This window comes from Cyclopterus lumpus, chromosome 20 (genome assembly GCF_009769545.1).
Source record: "Cyclopterus lumpus isolate fCycLum1 chromosome 20, fCycLum1.pri, whole genome shotgun sequence".
In the NCBI taxonomy this organism is placed as follows: Eukaryota; Metazoa; Chordata; class Actinopteri; order Perciformes; family Cyclopteridae; genus Cyclopterus; species Cyclopterus lumpus.
The window spans coordinates 6,476,981-6,501,346 of NC_046985.1; the positions used below are offsets into that span (position 1 = coordinate 6,476,981).

The 24,366-nt window shown below is 42.0% G+C and overlaps 2 protein-coding genes and 1 pseudogene across 3 annotated transcripts; 1 reads left to right on the forward strand and 2 right to left on the reverse strand.

The window, feature by feature from the left end:
• The first annotated feature begins 76 nt into the window (after positions 1–76).
• enosf1 (enolase superfamily member 1) lies at positions 77–5,906 on the forward strand. Its single transcript, XM_034560499.1, has 15 exons — positions 77–209; positions 307–409; positions 1,681–1,796; positions 2,637–2,723; positions 2,823–2,849; positions 2,938–3,010; positions 3,145–3,183; positions 3,366–3,448; positions 3,533–3,655; positions 3,742–3,876; positions 4,307–4,348; positions 4,433–4,562; positions 4,850–4,949; positions 5,034–5,115; positions 5,524–5,906. Exons 1-15 carry the CDS (start codon positions 129–131, stop codon positions 5,614–5,616), a joined length of 1,314 nt encoding a protein of 437 aa, XP_034416390.1. The 5' UTR covers positions 77–128; the 3' UTR covers positions 5,617–5,906.
• tyms (thymidylate synthetase) lies at positions 5,685–9,095 on the reverse strand. 2 transcript variants are annotated; one of them, XM_034560502.1, is made up of 8 exons: positions 8,959–9,095; positions 8,762–8,919; positions 7,772–7,845; positions 7,269–7,443; positions 6,559–6,660; positions 6,299–6,474; positions 6,115–6,186; positions 5,685–6,035 (listed from the first exon to the last, which is right to left on the reverse strand). In XM_034560502.1, exons 1-8 carry the CDS (start codon positions 9,012–9,014, stop codon positions 5,898–5,900), a joined length of 951 nt encoding a protein of 316 aa, XP_034416393.1. In that variant the 5' UTR covers positions 9,015–9,095; the 3' UTR covers positions 5,685–5,897. The 2 variants fall into 2 exon arrangements, with proteins under 2 accessions (XP_034416393.1, XP_034416392.1); XM_034560501.1 differs by having other exon boundaries at positions 8,762–9,095.
• A 422-nt stretch (positions 9,096–9,517) lies between these two features.
• LOC117749835 lies at positions 9,518–17,452 on the reverse strand (annotated as a pseudogene).
• Between the last annotated feature and the right edge of the window lie 6,914 nt (positions 17,453–24,366).

The window sequence follows — 24,366 nt, forward strand, 5'->3', positions numbered from 1 at the left end:
GTTGTATTTCTTGAAAAGTGGGTAATGTTTACACCAATGGCAGGCGTAGGTGGGCGGGATCAACTACGACAGGTGGAGGTGGGCGGGGTCAACTCCTGTCAGGAAGTCAAAACAGGACAACTTTCAAAATGTTGCACAAAATTACCAGTTTGACCGTCAGGGATGTGAGATTCCCGACGTCTTTGGAGCAGCACGGCTCCGACGCCATGGTAAGGACGTGCGTGCAGCTGCAGCAGTGTCTGCATGTGAGTGTATTCCGTTGACATTTGCTGAGGCCTCTCTCCACTGTGACTCCCCACTCCGCAGCACACCGACCCGGATTATTCGGTCGCGTATGTGGTGCTCGACACGGACTGCGGGTTGAAGGGCTTCGGCCTCACGTTCACTGTGGGGAAGGGCACGGAGATTGGTAAGATTCCTCTACGGTGCTTATTATTATTATTATTATTAATATTATTATTATTCATGCACTTCCAAAAACAATGTCGGCCCACGAATAACTAAACTGCTGCGTTCAAGTGCACCTCGTAAACTCAGAATTCCCCCTTTCCTCGAGCGTAAATACAACTTCCTCTTCCCCAGGACGGGTAGGACGCTTTGTTCTTGGCTAAAAAGGGTACAAAGGATATATATATATATATACACACTCACATTTTAAGAAATGGAAAATGGTATGTACAATTAATGAAATTATGAAAATGTACAATTGTTACACTTTCATAAATAACTGAAATCTAGAATATGGCTCTTTGGAGCCTTCATGAGTAAACACTCACTTAGTGACTTCCCAGTGGGTGTTATTCAATTAGGAAAAGCCTCTCTAATAAAATGTTAGCAATAGGAACAGTTCTTTTTCAACTTGCTAAAAACAGTCCTCTCCCCCTGTCCCAACCGACCCGCTCTCCCCCCCATACACAGATAAAAATAAATAAAACATAAGAACAAAATGGTAAATCCACATCATAATTAAATTTTAACTGTAGGTGTCAAAATAGTTTCCATTTCTTTGACTGGACTTGAAGGCAGCATTTATTTTCTCGCATACATTTAAACAAAGAAGACTTATTCCGCACTGTAATGAAAAAATAAACATCTGTAAGTCTCATATCTCATAATAATGACTTGGTGTCTCATAATTGTGACTTACTATCTCTGACTTACTAGCCCATAATTATGGTATATTATGTTTTATCATAAATGCATTGAATAATATATTAATAATGAATATATTAAACGACTATGAATAACAGATCGTTGCTATGCACAACAGATCGTAGCTATCAATATCAGACAGTTGCTATGAAACTCTATTCATAGCAACGGTCTGATATTCATAGCAATGATCTGTTTATCATAAATAATGTTTAAATAAATAACAGATCTGTTGATGAATAATAGACCGTTACCATGCTGCATTACGAGATCGTAAGTCATATTTATGATCATGATTATGAGATCGTAAGTCATTGTGACTTACAGGGTTTTTATTTCTTCATTCCAGCAGTGGAATATATGATGATGAGGTACAAAGTTGCACCGTACACCGCCATCTTGTGGTGATGCATGTTAAACACAATGCAACCACTTCCAGGTGCATCTGTTCAAAGACCAGTACAATAAACCACCGTGTGAGGTGTGGATGTCTCCCAGAGGCTGACGGGTTGTGATTGTGTCCCCCAGTGGTCTGTGCTGTGGAGGCTGTGGCTGGTCTGGTTGTTGGGAAATCTCTCCAGGAGATTGTGAGCGACTTCCGGGGATTTTACCGCCTCCTGACGAGTGACGGCCAGATGCGATGGGTGAGAACAGCGTTGCAGATAACGCTGAGCAATGCAGCATGATATTTATTATATTTAAAAGCAGCTGTCTCGTTGTAGGATACACTCATCCATCTTGCTTACAGCGCCTTCCCGTTACAACATGGAGAGAGAGAGTGACTCGCATCCTCTTATCTTGTCGTGGATACCTTTTTAAAAAAAAATCCATTTATTCTTATTCTAATAAGATACGTGACATACGTGGAATGTCTGATTCATGACACTTACCGAGAGTCAAAAATAAGAGCGACATGAATCCTGTTTGGATACCCGGGTTGAATTTACAATCATTCTGTCTGTCATGACAAGATACTAATACTGAAGGACCCACAGGTCGTCTAATCTGGTTTCTGAAGGTCCCAAAGTCCTGGTGAAGATTGATGGGCCAAGACGACACATATGTGATTAAAATACAGGCCTTTTTGAGGAGTAGTGTCGGGTGCATGCAGCCCAAAAAGTGGCCTCTTTGGATTCAAAGAAAAAAGTTGTTTTATAATGTGTGCAAAAGGTAACGTAAAGCTAAAAGCTCTTGTTTTTGAAGGTGTCAAAGTCCTGATTTTAAGATGGGACGAGACAAATAAAAGTGAAAGGGTTTGCGCTCGTGAACTTTGGCTTTTCATGAAGTAGAAGAGTCCCTTCGGATACAAAGACAAGCAATGTATAATGTGTGTAAAAAGACCTAATTTCTCAAAGTTCTGGTTTTCTTTTAACCCATTGTTGGTGCACACTTCCAGATGAGCGTTCTTTTACAGCGCTACCTGCCCTTTTGTAAGTTTGAACTCGTAAAGGGGGATGTTGTTTTTAAACTCTCGTCTGACCCAGTTGGGCCCAGAGAAAGGAGTGATCCACCTGGCCATCGCTGCCGTCCTGAATGCCGTGTGGGACCTGTGGGCGAGGGCAGAGGGCAAGGTGGGAACTGTTTACTGAGGCATTTATTAGCAAAAAAGAGCAGCATTTCCTCCACGAGCTTGACACTTCGTGATCTGTTGTCGTCCTTTTTCCTCGCAGCCGCTGTGGAAGCTGCTTGTTGACATGGTGAGTCACAGGGAATTTCGACGTCTGATTTATGTGCAGCATGTGACCGCATGGGAGAAAAATCGTGTCTTTCCGTGTGTCAACTCAGGATCCCAAGCAGATCGTTTCCTGCATCGACTTCCGATACATCACGGATGCACTCACGGAGGAGGAGGCTGTAGGTGAGACCGGTTTAGGACGATTAATGTATGTTCAGTACAGTTGGGGGGGGGGGGGGGGAAATAAACCCCTCCTTTTTTGCCTCTGTGCAGTGTGGTCACAGCAACACTCTTAATGCTTCTCTTTTCTCTTTTAGAAATACTCGTGAAAGCGCAGGAGGGAAAGCAGCGGAGAGGTGAGCACACTAAAAAGAGTCATTAATTACATGGCTGGGATTATGCGGAATGAAATTGCCTCTTTAGACACTACCAGGAGTGCCTTTGGCCTGCATAATAGCCCCCTGCACTCCATGGCTGCTCTATTAAAACACACTTGGAGTGTTTATTACCTGAGTGGACTGCTTCTTTCTCCTCCCAGAGGAGCACATGCTGAAAGAGGGTTACCCCGCCTACACCACCTCCTGTGCGTGGCTCGGATACTCAGACCAGCTGCTCAAACAGGTCTCTGTGCTACGAAATACGTGTAGTTACTAAGAAAAAAAAAATATTTTTTCAAATAAGCGTGACAGTTGAGTGTTTGTGAAGCTGTGCACAGATGCTCTTAAAAGCGGTTGGACCAAATTCAAGGTGAAAGTCGGCGCTGATCTAGAGGACGATAAACGCAGGTGCCGCCTCATGAGGCAAATGATTGGGCCCGATAACACTTTGGTATGGTTGTTTTTTTGTTTGTTTTTCCCCACCATCGCATTTATATGTGTACTAAACTAAGTGTACTAACGTGTTGTTGTGTTAAGATGATCGATGCCAACCAGAGGTGGGACGTGGCCGAGGCCATCAGCTGGGTGTCGAGCCTGGCCGAGTTCAAACCTCTTTGGGTCGAGGAGCCGACGTCTCCAGATGACATCCTGGGTCACGCCGCTATCTCCAAGGTGAGAGGGAGGTTAGACTTTGCATGTTGAAGACATGGAACAGACAAAGACAGACCCGGAAAAACCAATGGAACTGCATTTGCGTTTATAGAGGTACGGTTCAAAGTATAAATAGGATTACAAGCTATAAACTAGATTTAAAATAGAACAAAATGATACAACTCAAACAAAAAGATACATTTTACAACTTAAATACAACAAATAAGTGAGTGAAATTATTCAAACGTCTATAAACTGCTAATAATTAAAGTAAAAAGCCCCCCCACTCATTTTAACAGGAGCGAGACACCCAGATGGAAGGAAAGGAAAAACCCAAGTCGTTGTTTGTCTCTTTGTAGTTGTGGTTTGAGTCTCTTTCTGGTATCGTTGCTCCTACTTTAAGTCTTTTGTCCATTTGTGGTTGGTTTGATGTTTGGCTTTGTCGCTGCAGGCTTTGGCTCCACTCGGGATTGGAGTGGCCACAGGAGAGCAGGTCAGAGGTCGCGATTGTTCGAGCACACGCATCACTGGCCGGTGAGCTGATGTTCCTGAGTTGAGTTGCCCGTTTTCTCTCCAGTGTCACAACAGGGTGATGTTCAAGCAGTTCCTCCAGGCCTCGGCCCTGCAGTTCGTCCAGATCGACAGCTGTCGGCTGGGCAGCGTCAACGAGAACCTGGCGGTGCTGCTGATGGCCCACAAGTTCCAGGGTAACGCTCCAACGTGACAGCCACCACACAAGAGTGACATATGAATAAAATATGATGCTTATTTCTTAATGGAGCCTCGACTGCAACCAAAGGGAGTAATGTACTATTATACGAGTCAAAATTGATTTGTCATAATAAATATATGAATTCCAGTTTCACAATTTAAATTCAATTTATAATTGATGCTTTCAGTTATATTTTCAACTGGTTTCAGGGCTGCATAGAATTAGCATATCTAAAGTGTGATAAAACATGACTGACACGCGGGCCGCTGTATCCCGTCTTAGTGCCCGTGTGTCCTCACGCCGGAGGAGTCGGTCTCTGTGAGCTCGTCCAGCATCTGATTCTGTTCGACTACATCTGTGTGTCCGGTAGCCTCGGCAACCGGTGAGAGACGGATTCCTTTCAGCCGCCAGGTTAGGAGCTCACGACTGATTATTTTTAAGTATTCTTTTTTTTTTTTTTTGACAGAATGTGTGAATATGTGGATCACCTGCATGAACACTTCACCAGCCCTGTGGTGATTCATGACGCCCACTACATGCCTCCCAAGGTAAGATGGACGAAGCTTTAACGTACAAATTTAACACACAATAATACATTACCCTAAAAAAAAATAAGCGCCTCTCCTTTTGAATCCTTCACGCTCGTTTCTCTCGGCCAGCGGTGGAAGAAGTACTGAGATCTTTTACTTAAGTTCAAGTGTGCGTTTTATTGAATACAAAATTAATGGATGAATATGTTCAGTTTTATTGCTGCATTCAGTAAAGGTGGAGCATATTCAAGTTGCATAATGCCGGGTGGCTTGTGAATTTCACCGAGATCAAGCTTTATTTTTAACCAGTGACATTTTTTATTGATTACATTTTTGTATAATCTGAATCTGCAACGTAAGGTAACGTTAAGGTATCGGATAAATGTAGACGTGAAAGAGTAGCAGAACACTGCTTCTCGTTCTCAGGATCCAGGATACTCTTGTGAGATGCTGGAGTCATCGGTGCAGAGCCACCAGTACCCTGAAGGAGACGTGTGGACGCTGATCATGAACAAATAATCATTGTAGTCTGATTATAAGACTAAGTGGAGTGAAATTTAAACATAATAGTAATGAACAAATCCAGCTGACACAGATGTGAAGTCTTTATTTATAAATAGATATTAACAGTTGAAAGAAAAGTCATTTTATATAACTTTAACACTAAATGAAACGACTTCTGCTTCTTTTGTGATTTGGATGCACTGAACTTTTAAAATATATGGGGCTGTCTTACTTGAGACAAACTATACAGTAGATATAAAGCAATACATTTTGAAATAATCATTAAAGTGGGATCTTTACACAGCCATCTGCATCTTAATGGTGGGGTGAGGGTTGTAGTCGCATATCTCAAAGTCTTCTGCGCGGAAGTCGTTGATGCTCTCCACCTCTCTCAGGATCTTGAGCTTGGGGAAGGGCCGGATCTCCCTCTGAAGCTGCAAAGTTAGACAGGCGAGCGAGTCAGAAACCAGGTGGAGAGCAGGGAGACGGGAGAGCTGTCTTTAACCTACACACCTGAACTTTGAGAGCCTCGATGTGGTTGACGTAGATGTGAGCGTCTCCCAGCGTGTGGACAAAGTCGCCCGGCTGCAGGGACGGAAAAGAAATCAAAATAAACATTAAAAAAAAAAGAAGGTGATATGACTACACAACAGTGCACTTGAATTAGGTTTGCTTGTTTTGACTAAAGTGCTCTTACTTTGAGTCCTGTGATGTGTGCGATCATGTAGGTGAGAAGTGCATAGCTGGCGATATTGAAAGGCACCCCGAGGCCCATATCGCCCGAGCGCTGGTACAGCTGACACGACAGCTCGCCGTCGCACACGTAGAACTGACACAAGGCGTGGCAGGGGGGCAGCGCCATGAGGGGCAGGTCTGCAGCCACGCGGGAGAGGACAGTCAAGTTAAAAATGATAATGCTGTTTAGGATTAGTTCAAGTTCGGGTTAAGAGTCGGCACCTTTAGGGTTCCAAGCACACATGATGATCCGCCGGTCCTCTGGGTTCTTCTTGATGGTGTCAATGATCTTCTGCAGCTGGTCAACACCTTGTCCCGTGTAATCTGTTGAATTCACACAAAAATATCATTGAAGATTAAGTGTTTAACATGTGATCTACTTAATGGAAGAACTCCACATTGAGGAAAATATGCTTAATCGCTCTCTTGTTAAGTTTGACCGAGAAAACAGTTCGACACACAAACCCCCTGAAAAAAAGAGTGTTTTTTGGCCCAGATTAAAGGAATCACATTATGTGTTAAGTGAATATTAAACGGTGCTGGTGGGGAAATGTTACCGTCAGACGAAGCTCTTACATTTTCCAGTTATTCTAAGCAAACTGCAGCTTCAAATGAACCAATTTGAGAGTGCTATTCTAATCTTCTCATCTAAATCCAGGCAAGAAGGTGAATACAATGCATTTTCCAAGATGTTAAACTATTCATTTTAAGATAAGTAATGTAGCCATTTTATATTATTTTAAATCCAAATGACTTTGACCATACATTTGGTTTCCTCAAATTCTATTTCAACAGAACATTTTGTGGGGATTTGATGTCAAAAAATAAAGAAATATAATAGAAATGGGAACCTTCAACAAAGGAATGTGCGATTTGTAAATCTTGAGTTGTGTCGCAGCACAATTAACTGGGTCACTCTACTGTCACTGCACCTGCATGCATGTCGGTGTACTCGGCACCAAAGTGCCTCCACTGGAAACCGTACACGGGTCCCAGGTCGCCTTCCTCTCGATCACTGAACCCGAGGTTGTCCAGGAAGTCCCGCGACCCGTTGGCTTCCCAAATCTTCACCCCTTTCTCTGAGAGCTCTTTGGCATTTGTTGATCCCTGTGACCACACAATAGAAGAAACATCAGAGCCCAGGTCAGTGGTGGTTTAATAAAAAAAAAAAAAACACAGACAGAAATTCTGTTCAGTTAGCCATCTAGATATTTGGGGGTTTCTGAGATATTGAACATCTGATGTAATGGAGTATCGTAAAAAGCCACGTTGCTGTGTTTTTCCCCTACAGATATATTTAAAAAAAGTGAAAACCTAAGCAATCAAACCCCAAACTATCTGCATGGCTATACACCGCTATACAGGAAAGTGAGAACGTTATTTTTTTGTAAAAGTTGAATTGAAAAGTGGGTCAAACTAGTCGTATCATTCTCACCTTGACAAACCACAGCAGTTCTTCAAGAATTCCTCTCCAAAACACTCTCTTGGTCGTCAGCAGGGGGAACTGATCTACGAATGAAACCGGAAGACGGGTTAGTTCACATTTCTGAGTGCACCGTATCAGCAAGCTGCTTCTAGTGGTGGAAAGTAACAAAGTCCATTTTATAGCCAAACATTGCTGGATCAAGTCACATTACGTCATTACAAAATATGAGCAAGAAGTGTGGGAGATGGGTGCTTGTTTGTAGTTGTAAAGAAACTAATACAGAAACTCGACAATGCCCCCTTGTGGTTAAACTATGAACTGTTAAGCCACAAACATCACACAATGTGATAAATTAATGCATCAGTCGGGTTACTGTGCAGCACATTCATGCATGAACTTAACTAGTTTTACTTGAATGTGTGAAAGCCATTTTAAACCGCTACTCTCCTAACAATGCAAAAGATATTTGTAGGTTTTACTCGCTACAAATAGTTGTATTTATTAGTAACTTTGCAGATTAAGATGTTACAAATAAAACATGGTTACTCCATAATGCACTGTTGAAACCACATGTAAACATCTTATTTACCATTAGTACACACACATATATACATATACATACATATACACACACATATATATATATATATATATAAATACACATACATATATACATACTATATATATATATATATACACACATATATATATATATATATATATACACACACATATATATATACACACATATATATATATATATACACATATATATATATATACACACATACATATACATATATATACACACACATATATATACACACATATATACATACATACGCATACATATATATACATATATATATGTATGAAATGGGGTATTCTGCATCATTTCTTACATGCACATTGTTACGCTGTATTGTGCAGGATGCGTGTTTCCAGCATTCCTCACATGCACATTAATTACATGTCAAACCAAACTAAAGACTAACGAACCTCTCAGGTTGAATCTGGACTGAGCGCCGAACACGGACACGACTCCGGTCCCGGTTCGGTCCCCCTTCCTGCTGCCGTGCTGCAAGATGTACTGGATCTGATCCAGATAGCCTCGTTCATCACAGAACACACCGAAGTGCTTCTTCTCCTCCTTCTTCTCCTCCTTCTTCTTCTCCTCCTTCTTCTCCTCCTTCTTCTCCTTCTTCTCCTCCTTCTCCTCGTGCAACCCGTCTGCTGTGAGTGTTTCTGGCATTTTGAGACAAACGAGCCGCTCAAAACGATTCGACAGAAAGAAGTTTTGTCCCGGGTGATTTTGATACGAGATCTCGTCTCGCGAGAGTACTGAAGAGAAAGCGCGCCCCGCTTTTTACACCGGAAGCATAACACATATTCTTAACAGTTTCCTACTTTACTGCACCATGACTGCCCAAAGTGAATTAGAAAATATTATAGAAATACAAATATATATATATATATATATATATATAATATATTAAATATATAGTTTTAGATAAATAAAATATGCTTAAAATAATCTAAGAATTTAAGGATATTATTTTAATGAATACTATTACATATATACTCCTATAAAATGTAATTGAAATGTAATTTAATTTCATATTATATTATATATATTGCCTGACAAAAAAAATACAGAGTTTTCCAAAAACAGAAGAATGATATGCAAATATTATATTTACAATTTTGCGTGAACGATCATTTTTCTTTGGATGACGTGACAAAGAAATGACAAAGCACAGTGCACATACATTTATTGGGTAAACATTTCAGAATGAATATGAATACAAACAATAAGTGCATGCATAGGTGCATATTCAAGTTTTACAACGATAATACTTGTTGAAGAACTGGACTCTTTATTCAGCATAACTTTACTCAAGTGTGAAAAAAAAATTTTTTTGGAAGAAGCAAGCAAGTCAGGAGCTTAAATATTTCCATGGCTAAAAAATACAATGCTGCATTGCACATGGGTGCATTTAATCTTTTAATACAAAATCAATGAAGGATTTGATTCATGATTGTTTCTTAGTTACCTCATCATTTTGGATTATAGCATATCATTTGCAATGGGTGTCAGAAAAAGATTGGTGTGAAGTTGTCGTTTTTAAATGATCACATTTCATTTAACTCACATTTTGTTGGAGCTCTGCCAGGTGAAGCTGGCAGCTAAATATAATGAACTAAGCCGCAACGCTGCCGGGATCGATACCTCATATCCGCTGTTTATGGAGCGTCAGAGCCTCCTGAGCTACATACTGGATAAAAGCCGGCTCGTGCACCTCCAGCTCTGAGGGGACCGAGACGGTTACTGGGCCAGAGTCCAGTATGGTGACCACCACACTGCTGCCAGCTCTGGGTCTCAGGTTCTGCTGCTGCTGAGAATTCACCTGAAAAACGAGAATGAGTTGAACTGCATCAGTGATGAAAAAAATAAAAAAATAAAATAAAATAACTAACAAGATTCTTTCCTATGAGGGGCCGTTTAGGCCATAACTATTGAGACACTCACACGCACTACTGAAACACTTACACACATACTACTGAAACACTCGTACACTCACTACTGAAACACTTACACACATACTACTGAAACACTCGTACACTCACTACTGAAACACTTACACACATACTAGTGAAACACTCGTACACTCACTACTGAAACACTTACACACATACTAGTGAAACACTCGTACACTCACTACTGAAACACTTACACACATACTAATGAAACACTCGTACACTCACTACTGAAACACTTACACACATACTAATGAAACACTCGTACACTCACTACTGAAACACTTACACACATACTAGTGAAACACTCGTACACTCACTACTGAAACACTTACACACATACTAATGAAACACTCGTACACTCACTACTGAAACACTTACACACATACTAATGAAACACTCGTACACTCACTACTGAAACACTTACACACATACTAATGAAACACTCGTACACTCACTACTGAAACACTTACACACATACTAGTGAAACACTCGTACATTCACTAGTGAAACACTCACGATCACTACTGAAATTACTTGTATGAATACATGTGAGACGCTTGCACATCCTCATGTAAGAGCATACATACATATAACTGAAAACAGATATACGTATACATGTTTCACCTGTATGCATGTAAGCATTTCATATGCATGTGTATATGACAGAAGTATATATGTATGCGTGTGTGTTTCTCATATGTATGCGTAAGAGTATTTACAGAGTATGTATGTATGTGTAAGTGTTTCAGTAGTGAGTGTACAAACGTTTCAATAGTGAATGTACGAGTATTTTATTAATATGTGTGTAAGTGTTTCAGTAGTGCGTGTGAGAGTGTCTCAATAGTTATGGCCTAAACAGCCCCTCATACTTTCCGGCCAAAATAATCACACACTGTAGGCTATTTAATATTCTTTGGCTTTATATACTTTGGAGTTTTAATTTGAACTTTTTGGATTAACTTTAGGGATCAGGTAAATTGTGTGTGACAGAATTAACTCCACATGTTGCAGGTATAGGATTAACACAGGTATTAAAGTGCGTTTGGTGCCTAGCAACCGCCATCCCATCCCAAATGAACATGACTGCAGACGTACTGTGACCACACTGAAGAAGCCGTGCGGGCCCACGGTGCTGTCGGACAGCTGGCCGACCCAGCCGTACTCGTCCTCCATGCTGCAGAGCCATCGCTGCGTGTCCGCCGTGTGTCTCCGGACCAGCTGCAGCCGGCCGTCGTGCTGCTGCCGGGAGGCGTTGAGCAGCACGTGCACCTCCTCCAGCTCAGACTGGAACCGCTGGACGCCGGGACACTCTGTCAACAATTGTGATCATTGATTTAACCGTTTAACTTATTCACAGATGCAACACATTCTTCTTCTTAAATGGGATCATTTGCTTCCCTCTGTTTTATATCAGTGTGAACATAGAGGCAAATCAATCAATCTGAAGACAGCGTTACACATTAATCAAACAGTCTTAAGTAACAACAAGCCAAATAACTATCAAGAAACACGTGATGCCTATTATACCTCCTCAGTTGAACGACTAGTTTTTAAGAATAACACTTCAAAGTGAACTCTCCCCCCACCCCACACACACAAAACACATTTTTGTGCCCGTTATTTACCTTTTAACAAATAGTCTTCACACGTCTCGCACACACTTTGGAGCTGCCAGCACTCTGATGCTTGTCTGCGGAGTCGTCTGCTCTGCGACTGCCCCGAAGCAGATAGGGGTCCTGCACCTTTGTAGATAAACATACACTAACAGATATCACATTGGAGAGATTGACACTTTATACGGAGACCATTTCAATTGAATCGGTTTGGGTCCATGTTCACTTCCTGTCAGCTGTCACATACTTTGCAACAAGGAATCTTTAAAAGGAAATGTCTTTATGTCATCGTGACACTAATTTGTCATGTAGGTCCAGATAGAGGTATATAACCCTCCTGACAATAGGAAACTATACAGAGAGCAGGCAGCACTCTTGGCTATTATTCAATATTATAAGTTAAGTTATTGAGATGCTTTATTACATCAAACTGTAGAACACTTCGTAGAGTTCAGGGACGCATAATGACCCTTTCTTCTTTTACAGGTTTCTTGCTCTGCAACAGGAAATATATAAGGACACATGTTGAATGTTTACAACTTGTGAAAAGGTCTATACTGTGTTGGGTTGTGTTGTACTACGAATGGCATCAGATACCCGTGCTTGGTGGCTGAAAGTACGCCTCGGCTTTGTGTATCTCCTCGACTACATCGGCTACCGTGACGCTCAATTCGTCGAGCACATTCCTCCCGAAGTCAGACACTGAGGACGTGATCCAGACCCAACGTCCCGAAGAAGCCGGCGCTCGAGCCGCCCTGCACCGAGGACAGCGGGCTGGGTCGGACATCTGTGGCGAAGGCCGCCAGGAAGGACCGCCCGAGCACCCTTTGCATCCTCTTCACCAGCACGGTGCTCCGGTTGTACAGGATGCTGGTGTTTGACAGCAGCTGGCCGAACGACGCGTCTGCCTCCAGAAACTCCAGATCTGCATCGTCCTCTGGGAGCTGGTTCTCGGGCGAGTCGGTCTGAGTCTCCTCGTTCTGATTGTAAACATGCTGCGTGGCTTCCAGTTGGGCGGCCATTTTCCTGAAAAACATCTCCACCTGCAGCGAGAGATTCATAGAAGGAGCCATCACAGTTGGAGCCCGTCACAAATCAGTCTCAACTCTTATCATATTCAATTTCTTTTCTTTTTTGGCTCACGCGCTGAGGTCAAACCTTGTATGAGAAAGAGGCAAAGCCTCGGCGACACGTGGCCGTGAAGAAGGCCTTACAAGTATCCTCAAGACATGGCTGGCATTCTTCAAAGGAGGATTTGGTTAAATATTGACACTGCTGCTCAGCCTCCTCTAGTTTCTGCTCTGTTTCCCGGACCAGCTGCATCGCCCCCTGAAGGAGCCCCCAAAAGAGAACATTCTGTCACAGATTAACATTATCATTAACTCTCAATAAGCCAGATATGATGTGGTTGGCAGAAAGCCTTTTATTTTGAAATGACATTTAAAAAAAAAAAAAGCAGCAGATTAATCTACAGATAAATTCATTTTTTCCACCACTGGAGTAAAACTACACCCCGACTCACTAAACCATGCAGCCCCACTCCCACATTCATTATTCACTCTCTGCTTTGCGGTTTCTCTGTGAGGCTTTGTGTGGCTTTGCCTTTATGAGGCAGACAATATGTCATGGGCTTCAGAATAAGGCACAAAGACTGGCATGCAACTAGACTGACTATGTTCATGGGAAAAGTCATCGTGTTTAAATACGTCTTTGGGGTATTTTGATAGTGGCGTAAACACAGTGTCTACCTTCTTCTGGTCACCGCTGTGTCTCAGGGCCTCCATGAGATGTCGATGCTTCTCCTCTTTGTTCTCCATCGTTTCCTTCACCTGCTTCACCCCGAGTAACGCCCGCTTTATTTCCTCATCAACACACTGTTCTCCTGCTGCAGAGAGCTCTACACACACACACACACACACACACACAAATGAAACATACTGTTATTCAGCAATATTGGGAAGAAGAGGTACATCTCAGTGTTGTTCTGCTCACGAAGGCCTCACTTTTCAGCGTGTCCTCGCTCAGCGGAGGAGAGTCCGCTGCACAGAGCAGGACTTCAGTGATGCAAAGAATTTGAACAAGCAGCCTCCTCATCCTGACTTGGGCTCTGTAAAAAAGTGCAGAAGTTCCCCATTATTGTTGCTATAGAGCACCACACAGTACCAGCTCTCCATATAGACAAATGACAGGCTTTGATTTAACTCCTCATATGTAATTGGACATGTCAGTAAGCCGCCACCAGGTGGTGCCAGTTCATCTCTTTTAATATAGAGGCCATTGAAACGTTAAAACAACACAGCATTAATTATTAATACGTAACGTGTTTTCTGCTGGACAGATAGACATCTTTTACTTTTTAGATATATGTTTATTAATTAATTGCACAGTTCAGTAGCTGTATTACATTTATTATTTAAATGTCCCTGCTACTCAGTTAATAGCCCATAATTACTGATAGTTCCCCCAACAAGGTGGACATCGCATTATCATTTTTACTGAGTGATGGGAGGAAGACACTGCTAACTCGCGTTTCCCCACTGAGCCCTCATCTCCGACTGTCCACTGATTCCCCGGCTCCCACAGGGGCGACTGACCTCCTCAGCCACCTGGGGAAGACCCCCTTACACACAGTTAAATATGCTCACAGGACGTAACCACAGAGGAGAAGATCACGTCGTTAAGACTCCACACCCAGCCGCTGTGTCCAGCGTCCTTTTTTCTAAAGCCAGGGGATAAGAAATACCACAGGTCCTGTAAAATGACTTCAATTAACCATAATATTAATCACTAATGCTCAGAACAAAAAAGTCAAGCTGAGAAATCCCTTGATGGAGATTGTTATAATTGCCCTAACAACGGGAATTAATATTTCCCCCTGCTTAATTACATGTGACTTAATATTTAAATATACCATTTGCGGGTTTTAAAGTATCTTAATCACAGCCATTCATTTTAAATATCTAGCATTTGGAGTGGCAGGGGAGCAGACAAACACCTTTTACAGTGTGACTGGTTACATGTGGCAGGTAACGTCAGCAGAATGTCAGCTATGTATTATGCACGAGGTGCTGTTGACAGGGTCTGTGCGCCTCGACAAGAACAGGTAATTGTGCCTTCCTCGTGCGGCGGGAGGTGAGGAGAGATCTGTTTCACTCAAGCTGGAGTCCGACTTGCAGTTCTGACCCATCCATCGTAAACAACGACGTTTTTCAAACAAAACTCAGGCCGGATTTTCATCACTGGGATAAAATAAGACACGTTGTGGTTGTGCGCTGTAACAAAATTCACAGTCGTGCTGAAATGGTTGGTTGACAGGTTGGTATGTTGGCCAGGATCACCAACCGTTTTGATAATCAGCTAATTGTTGCTCTGTCAAGCAAAATAGCCAGAAATCATCCTTTGTGTTGTACAAATACGCTGATTTTCTCGGGTTTTCACATCATGGTAAATTCAATATCATTGAGTTTTGGAGTAATTTGAATCTGCCACCTTGGGCTCTGGGAATTGTGATATTGACTATTTTTGTAAATGTTATTTTTTAAGATGTTGAATAATAAACAGATTACTCCACAACGGGAACGCGAACCTCCTTCGTCTTTATTCCGAGCGAGAAGCTAATCCTTTGTAAAGATTATTGGTCATCACCGGTCATTCCCTCCTTCTCCCCATCGCCGTTGTCATTTAGGAACTCATGGCATGGCTTCTCGAGGTTCAGGGGTGGCAACGTTTGAATAGCGACAGTAAGAATAAGTTTCCAGCTTCAGAGCAATTACTGCAATGTACACAAATCAACCAGACACTGGGATGCTGCATTTCCGCCACACTGTCACTTATCGAGAGTTGACAATAAGCTGAAATGCTGCAGGGCTGACAAACAATAAGGAAGCACACACATCAACAGACAACTGTGTGCACACACACACACACACACACACACACACACGCACACAAGTTAAGCAGGCCTTTGGGTCACGCAGTGTGAGTGAAAAACAGAGGAGCCCGGACAGAAGCAGAAACCATTTCCTGTATTCAACGTTTGAACAAACATTTAGTGCAAGTTTTGCAAAACATGAAATCATCATTCATACAACGAGTTGCGGCAGGATTTAAATTATAGTCATTTAAAATGACATAACTTTATAATAATGACAATGATTTACAATCAATCAACGAATGGATATTTAAAGCTATATTTCCCTCTGAAAAGAACATTCCAACCTTTTGAGCACGACAGCGTTTACAGTTCATCTGCAGTCGGCTTTATTATGAATTATTGTTAACGGTTCTTATGTCATCATGCTCTGAAGTATTACTGTGAACCAGGTTCATCACATGCAACACGTGCACATGGAATAACGTGCACTGAGGCAAGTTTTTCATGGGTTATAAAAAAATAAATGTGAATGATATATGATGTGAAAATGATATTGTTGAAGAGGTTTTTGTAATATTCAGTGCACACCGCCCTGCTGACATAAGAGCCACGTGCACGTGCACCCACACAGGCCAGCAGAGTGAAACCGATGAACACTCGTGCCGAAAAATTACAAGATTCACAGAAACTTAAAAAAAAATATATATATATATATATATATATATATACATATATACACACAGAAATGTGGTTATCAATCAAGTCAAAATGGCAAAAAAATATCTAATAATCTAATATTCTTTAGTTTTTAAACCTGCTGGTCGGACAAAACAAGCGCACAATTTACAGGCTAAAGATGGAAGAGACCCCGACGACCCCCCCACGCTGGGGCCGAGGAAACGAGGTTAGGCATATATATATATAAATAAAATACATATATATATATATATAAATAATCAATCTATATAGAAATATATAATATATATTAAAATGTGTTTGACGGTAACAAATGAGAAATTATTAAAATAAGTTTTATCTGTAAAAGGTTCTCGCGCGCGCACACACACACACACACACACACACACACACACACACACACACACACACACACACACACACACACACACACACACACACACACACACACACACACACACACACACACACACACACACACACAGGTAGCTTGCCTCCACTAGCTTCAGACAGGTGGTACAGGTGAACATGCTTCCTTCAGTTTGATGAACACATCTGACAGACAGCACAGCTTTGAGCCAGTCTGTGTCCTGGAACCAGGTGGCACGAGGCCATCTGGGCTGGAGTCTTCTTCCTGGAGAGCGCGCCTCCGTGTGCGCGTGCACAGAGGCGGCGAAACGGGCGTGCATTGCGTGGCCTTGACTTCATAAACATTGACGCCGTCGCTTCAAAACGTCACGTGACACGGGGCTCACCTTCTGAGCGAGTCCACTTCACGTCGGAGGGTTTTTTTCTGTCGCGTCATCGATGCCGGCCGCGTGCACGCGCACGTGCTGCTGCTCCGTGTCGTCGTGACTTTACGCCTCGTGACTTGAATTCAGAAAGTTTCCTCTTACCGGCGTGATTACCATCGCTCCAGGTGCGCTAGCTTCATGCTACTGTTAGCTAACCAGCGCCTTGAGGGGAGAAGGGGGCGGGGCCATAAGCCGAATGCGGGGGGCGGGGCCATAAGCCGAATGCAGGGGGCGGGGCCATAAAGCTGCGCTGTGAAACAGAGATGACGTAGCCGGGGCGGGGCCATAAGCCGAATGCGATGACGTCAACAAATGTCACCGATCAAAGGCACTAAAGCATATATAGGAAAACACTCATTCAGAGGTTATTCCACTCACTGATTAGTTTAAGGATTTACAGGCACGTTATGAGTACCCAAGAGAATATCCAAAGCCAGGAGAAGTTGATGAAAACAATTAATAAGACAACAATTAATAACCCTGTAACCAAAAAGATGTCGCAAAACATCAAGCAGTTGGTGAATGTGAAAAGAGTTCTTGACCTGGAGAACGAACACACGTGGCTCCTGCAAAATACTTTGGAGGAAAGTATTACTAATGAAAACAGAATAAGTAATCTGGAAGCCGAGATCACACATTACAGGGTAGAGAATATCAGACTGACAAAGGTTGTTAAGGACAGAGAGGCTGAAATCGTTGAAATCCGTGAAGTCCTTAAAAGAGATTTTGAGGGGCTGAAGAAGAACCATATGATTCAGGGAGATAATGAAACGCTCAAGGCCAAATACCTTTATGAATCAGATCAGAGTCAAGAGACCAATAGACAAAACACGTCCGCGCTGATCGAAAAGCACCAGAGGGAGATGTCAGAAAAGGAACAGGTCATTAGCTGTTTGAAGGTCGATGTGTTTGCTCTGGAAGTCCAATTAAAGGAGTTCTCTACAGCGTCCAGGGAAGAAATGGGTAACGTTAAAGCTTCCCTGCACGCTCAACAGAAAGTCAACAGAGAGACAGCGGTGAGGCTTAAAAGAATGGAGATTGAAAAAGACGAAGCCGTCAAAATGAAAGACAGACAGGTGGATTTGGTTAAATCCACTTACAATAAACTCTGTTACACAAGGGATGACATTGCCAGACTTGAACAGAGAACGGATGAACTCAATGAAATGGATTCTTTAAGAAAACAATTGACTTCCTTACAACAGACTGTCAAGAGTAAAGTAGTAGTCATTAAACAGAAAAACTCAGAGATATTCGATTACAGGAAGACAATTCATGAATTTGAAGAATCCATAAAACAAAAAGACAACTCAATGGCTGTTGTCCAAGAGAGACTGAAGCTCGAGTTGGGAAAGGATCTAGAGGTCAAATTAGGTGACGCGATATACAAGCTGAAATTAGAATCTCTGGAATTGGACAAGTACATGGAAGCAGTTAGGGAACAGAACCATAATATCTTAGGCCTGGAAGCCAAACTGAAGGCTGTGGCGCCGGATCTGAGGAAGGAGAAGCAGAAGAACGTGACATTGAAGCACCAACAGAATGCCATCAAGGCGGACCTTGATGCATCCATGCAGTTGATTTCAGATAAGCCTGCATTTCATAAAAGCCTCTTGGCTCTTCAAAGTCGCTACTGTGATGCCGATGCCAATGTGATGGTGCACCCAAAGGACCCCACCTTGGCCGAGATTAAGAAACTGGCTCAAACTGTACACGATCAGATGCAGCTCGAGATCAAGAATAGGAGGCAAGACCAGCTCATCTCTAAATACATCAAGACGATCAACGACCAGAGGAAAGCGATATGGGATCTGGAGGGGCAGCTCAAGAAGACGTCAAAGCCTGCCGTCCAGAAGGTACAATCCTGGATCAGGAAAAAAGTCCTGAAAATTCCCAGAGTTCCAGAGGTGTTCCAGGAAATACCGGCTTCTCGCTTCGATGACTGTCTGAAAATCAGCAGGTTAACTCCAGCCCTCTCAAAGGAGAAGGAGCTGCCTGAGTTTTCCTGACATCCTCCGGGCCGTCAGACGAGACCACTCGTATTGACGAGAAGCTGTATGTGCCTGAAGATCTCCTGTAGACGTCTAACCCCTAACCCCCCAAGCCTAACCCACGTCAACCTCAACGCCATCTTTGATCTTTGTGGGTTTTCTCCGAGTGATTCGGTTTCCCCACATAAATAATCGTGATGATTAAAAATACAACAAACAAGCCTAAACCCCCCGACCCCCCCCCCCCCCCCCCATCTCAACAACATCTTTGTGGGTTTTCTCCGAGTGATTCGGTTTCCCCACATAAATAATCGTGATGATTAAAAATACAACAAACAAGCCTAAACCCCCCGACCCCCCCCATCTCAACAACATCTTTGTGGGTTTTCTCCGAGTGATTCGGTTTCCCCACATAAATAATCGTGATGATTAAAAAATACAACAAACAAGCCTAAACCCCCCGACCCCCCCACCCCCCCCCCCCCCCCACCCCCCCCCCCCCCCCCCCCCCCCCTCCCCCCCATCTCAACAACATCTTTGTGGGTTTTCTCCGAGTGATTCGGTTTCCCCACATAAATAATCGTGATGATTAAAAATACAACAAACAAGCCTAAACCCCCCGACCCCCCCCCCCATCTCAACAACATCTTTGTGGGTTTTCTCCGAGTGATTCGGTTTCCCCACATAAATAATCGTGATGATTAAAAATACAACAAACAAGCCTAATGGGATGGCGAAGATGAGGGGAGACGCCGAAGTCTACTTGCTGGACAGCGAGGGACGACAGGTGAAAACGAGGCTCAAGCAAGCACTCTACATCCCATCGTTTCCACAAAACATCTTTTCAGTCAAAGCAGCGACAGCCTACGGAGCTGAGGTCCGCTTCAAGGATGGTAATGACTTGCTGGTCCACAAGGATGGTACCATATTCAAAATGGATGTGTATGGTAGGCTGTATTACCTTAGCACTGCAGAGGATGAAAATTTTGATGAAGTGTATGGTTGTCATGACATTCAAACGTGGCATAAGATACTTGGTCGTTGTAATTTTGATGATGTTGCAAAATTAGAAAAGGTGGTTGAAGGGATGGCTTCGGAGCTTCTTCTTCCAAGCACCAGGTAGCTCGAGATTCTCTGAACTCTTACAATTTGGTGATTCCCGACTTGGAGCCTCTGAGTGAGCCTTGTGTTTTGAGGAGTGGTTCGAGGCTACAGGTAGCATGATTTAGAGAAGGCTGAACTTTGTTTCGGGCCTCTCGGACGGCCTCTCTGAACTTTCCCACACACAGCGCTGATTAATCACGGTCTGCAGAGCCCGTTTTACCGAAGTCTGTGTAGATTATACAGGAAACATTTAGGTGTGGGGAGGTCAGAGCTGGTTGTGCGAGGTTTTAAATTTAGCGTGAAACACGACATAGATTCTAAACTATTACCTAAGGGGTGAAGGGGTCATCAGTATATTTGTTTGTTGAATGAATGAATATATGTTGACTGGAAGTTATGTGCATGCCAGTTGTCCTCGCTGGGAAGCGAAAATATTCCATATGTTAGATACTGGTTTTCCATACACTTGTGCGTTTTGAGTTCCAACAGAACTGAAGTCTGATATGCCTGTAGGAGCTAAGATGTTAGAAGATGTTGGAAGTTCGCTGAGTTATACCGACGGGTGCTCTGTTGTGTCTATATACTTATTCTCAGGTTCTGTTTGGATGCACGGATAAATTATGGTCTGGAAAAGACGACGCATGATTTACTAGGCAAGGAATTCATGGCTAGAAACCGAAATTTAAATTGCTTATGACGACGCCTGCGGTTGAGGCCCCAAAGCTCCGGGCTAGACAACGAAATTTGCGGACAATTAAATATTGGATAACCAGTTGATATAACACAGTAAGAGCCAGATGGAGTCGCTGAACTGCCATTCTGTATTACTGCAAACGCGTTGTAAATAGAGTACAGTGTGCTAATGTCTTGTAAAAAAATACTACTGTAGAGTTGTAATGGTTTTTTATATATACTTGCACATGCACAAAGGTAAGACAGTGCCTGTTGATTTATTCCGAAAACTGTTTTAGTTTATTTAGGAACATTTAGATGTGAAGAGGAGCAGCTTGTCGTAAAGAGGTTTACATTTTTTAGTGTAGAACACTGTATAGACTTAAGGCTAAACTGAATGAAGGGGTCATCAGGATATATATCTGATTGAATGAATGATGATGCATGAGAATATATGTTGAATATGCTGTTTTTGTCTGTTGAGTAAGTAAAAAATCCTGTTTTTTCTATACACGGTGCGTTATAATTTGAACAGAACTAAAGTCTCGGCGATAGCCAGTGGGTTCTAAGGAGATAGGTCCACTGTGAGAAGAAAGACGGGGAGTTCGTAGATTGGCGGCGGTCGTTTATTGTGCCCCATATGTTTTGATTCTCTAAGTTCTGTTCGAGAGCACAATAAATTCTGAATATGGGTATTGAAACGACGCTGGAATGCTATGCGGAGGAGAAGAACTAATTTAGCATGCATTTTACAGCTAGAAAACCAGATTATAAAATCTAGGATTGCCGACGCCTGATGTATTAAGCTTGAGGAGAAGAACTAACTTAGCATGTATTTCACGCTTAGGAATCTATATCTAGACGACGCCTGAGTATGCGGATCCATTACCACGGGCCAGAAAACTAAATGAAGGAACAATTTAAGTAGGAGAAAAAACAGTAATACAGTAAAAGAAGTCGGTTGATGCGGCAGAAGATACTGGGCAGAGATACTGGTTTTACTGATACGCGTTGTAAATATATTACTGGGTAATAATGTGTTATATATGTTAAAAGTGTTCTCTGAGAAAATTGGAGGGAAAAGTGTTTTTTGGACAAAGGGCCATAAAAGGGGGGTAATAAAACAGCTATAAATCTTACTCCAGGTGTGGCGCCACCTTGTGCCAAGGTTAGGGTGGTGAAACAGAGAGGGTCTGATTGCGCCTCTAATTTTGGCCAGGGAATTCTCCAGCAGTGTTGAAAGCTGTCACACACTTCGGCAATCATATTGATGATAAGCACATTCCCAACGAATTGTTTACTGTTTTGGATTGATGGACGAATGGTTTTGATTTGTAGAATAATTTTGAATTGGTTGGCTTCTCATTTGATGACAGTTTGAATTGGTACATGCATGCGTTTTTTGATTTAGATACAGTTCTCAATTAATTGACGAATATTTTTTCATTTAGATAAACAATTTTAAGTTGATTAAATACGTTTTTCTTATTTGAGTAGTTTTGGATTGGTTGGTCTTTCATTTGATGACAGTTCGAATCGGGACATGCATGCATTTTTGATTTAAATACAGTTCTCGTTTTACGGTCGAACATTTTTTTTATATAGATAACCAATTTTTAAATACGTTTTTATTATTTGAATATTGTTAAGATTGGTTGTTGATTGGTTGGTACGTACCCAGGGTTTTATTGTTGATATATTGACTTTTTCTTTAATAGTATATTGTTTATGTGTTACTCTTGGATTACTTGGTATATGCCGACGACAATAACTATAGTAGTGACTATTTTAACATAGCGTACATTTTTTCCCACTGATATTTTTGTTGTTTGCTTTGATTTTTGATTAATTGATGTATTGATGTTATGATAGCAGTACAATGTGGTAGTGTCTGTTAAATTATGTCGGTAACTTTTTTCCCATTATTAATTATTACTTTTTATTTTTGTGGTAGGTGCAGCAGTGAAACATTGGCACAAGAGTTAGGACCGCAACACAGAAAGATGTTCACAAACGACACTGAATCGCACTGCTCACTACACTAGACTTGCCATTAACTGCACCCCCAGGGGCAAGAGTTTTGTTTCCCCCCAGAAATAGATCTAGGTGTTCGAGCAAGAGAAGAGAGCCGAACGAATACCAGCTCGCAATCAGATCCTAGCAGGATTTGAAATAGTTAAAAGAACATAGAGTTGATCAATTACATTTAATATAATCCGCAGAGATGAATAAATTAAGAGAGAAATAAATTTAAGATAGATGGGATTGGACGAGTAATTAAGACTCCGTTGGACAACAGAAGCGCATTTAATAGTTGATTCCTCCCACATAATAATAATTATGTGATAATTTAGTTCCTTAAGAAATATTTTTTGAGAAGATTAAAAGAAAACATAGAATGACTACTTCTCAGACATGTTGGAGAATTGGTTCGGGAAGTATAAACAATTATTTCTGTCGATCATCTACATTAGCCATGATGATCGTGGGTTTGGTTCTCTGTGGATGTTGTTGTATTCCTTGCCTCAGGACTTTGGTTGCCAGACTCATAACCACTGCACTGACAAAAGAGGACCAGCCATTGATGATGCCGCTGGTGGCTAGAGAAGCAGAGGATCCAGACAGGGCGTTGCTCTATTCAACCCCACCTCCAGGTTATTTTGAGCTAATGAGGTAGAATGTGAAAACTGTGAAAGCAAAAATAATAAATAACTGGTATTAACGTGTACATTTTCCCAAGACAATAGCCTACATTTCAGCCAGAAGCCTGGACTGGAGAGTTTCTGTGTGTCTTAACTTTCCTTCTCAGCAGCATTTGTCTCTCCATCACTGACCTTCATCATGCACCTGTCTGCCTTGTTGACCTCAGCATCAGATGAGTTCTGCCCATACGGGAACAGGTAGTATGGAAGAGTATCTTAGAGTTTAGTGATTGATACAAGAGATAACAGAGCACGGAAGTCTAGATTGTTAATTATCAAAATAATATAGATGAAGTGTTTGAACTTGTTGTTGTTCTTTTATCCAAGGATTGGAGGAATGGAGGAATGCAGAGAAAGGTGAAACGAAGAGGAGATGGAGATCATGCAGAAGATTGAATGCAGAGAGGAACAGGAACACATAGACACATACATAGATATAGACACTTAGACAGATACAATAGATTAGATTAGAACACTCAGAGATTTTAAGATTTTTACCTGTGTGATGATTCTCCACAGGATTTCACGTTCTTTGAAACTACCAACTAGGAGCCAAACAAGAAGTCCATGTAAGCGTCCAAACATTCCTGGAAGAACAAGGCCACAAAGCCATGATA

What these genes read in the sequence shown, in the direction of transcription:
- enosf1 (XM_034560499.1), top strand. Translation starts at nt 129, where the DNA reads ATGTTGCACAAAATTACCAGTTTGACCGTCAGGGATGTGAGATTCCCG. An exon ending in GGGGAAGGGCACGGAGATTG is followed by an intron (nt 410 to 1,680) that starts GTAAGATTCCTC and finishes TGTGTCCCCCAG; the next exon opens with TGGTCTGTGCTGTGGAGGCT. An exon ending in CACGGAGGAGGAGGCTGTAG is followed by an intron (nt 3,011 to 3,144) that starts GTGAGACCGGTT and finishes TTTCTCTTTTAG; the next exon opens with AAATACTCGTGAAAGCGCAG.
- tyms (XM_034560501.1), bottom strand. Translation starts at nt 9,014, where the DNA reads ATGCCAGAAACACTCACAGCAGACGGGTTGCACGAGGAGAAGGAGGAG. An exon ending in AACTGCTGTGGTTTGTCAAG is followed by an intron (nt 7,444 to 7,771) that starts GTGAGAATGATA and finishes GTGTGGTCACAG; the next exon opens with GGATCAACAAATGCCAAAGA. An exon ending in CACACATCACAGGACTCAAA is followed by an intron (nt 6,187 to 6,298) that starts GTAAGAGCACTT and finishes CCGTCCCTGCAG; the next exon opens with CCGGGCGACTTTGTCCACAC.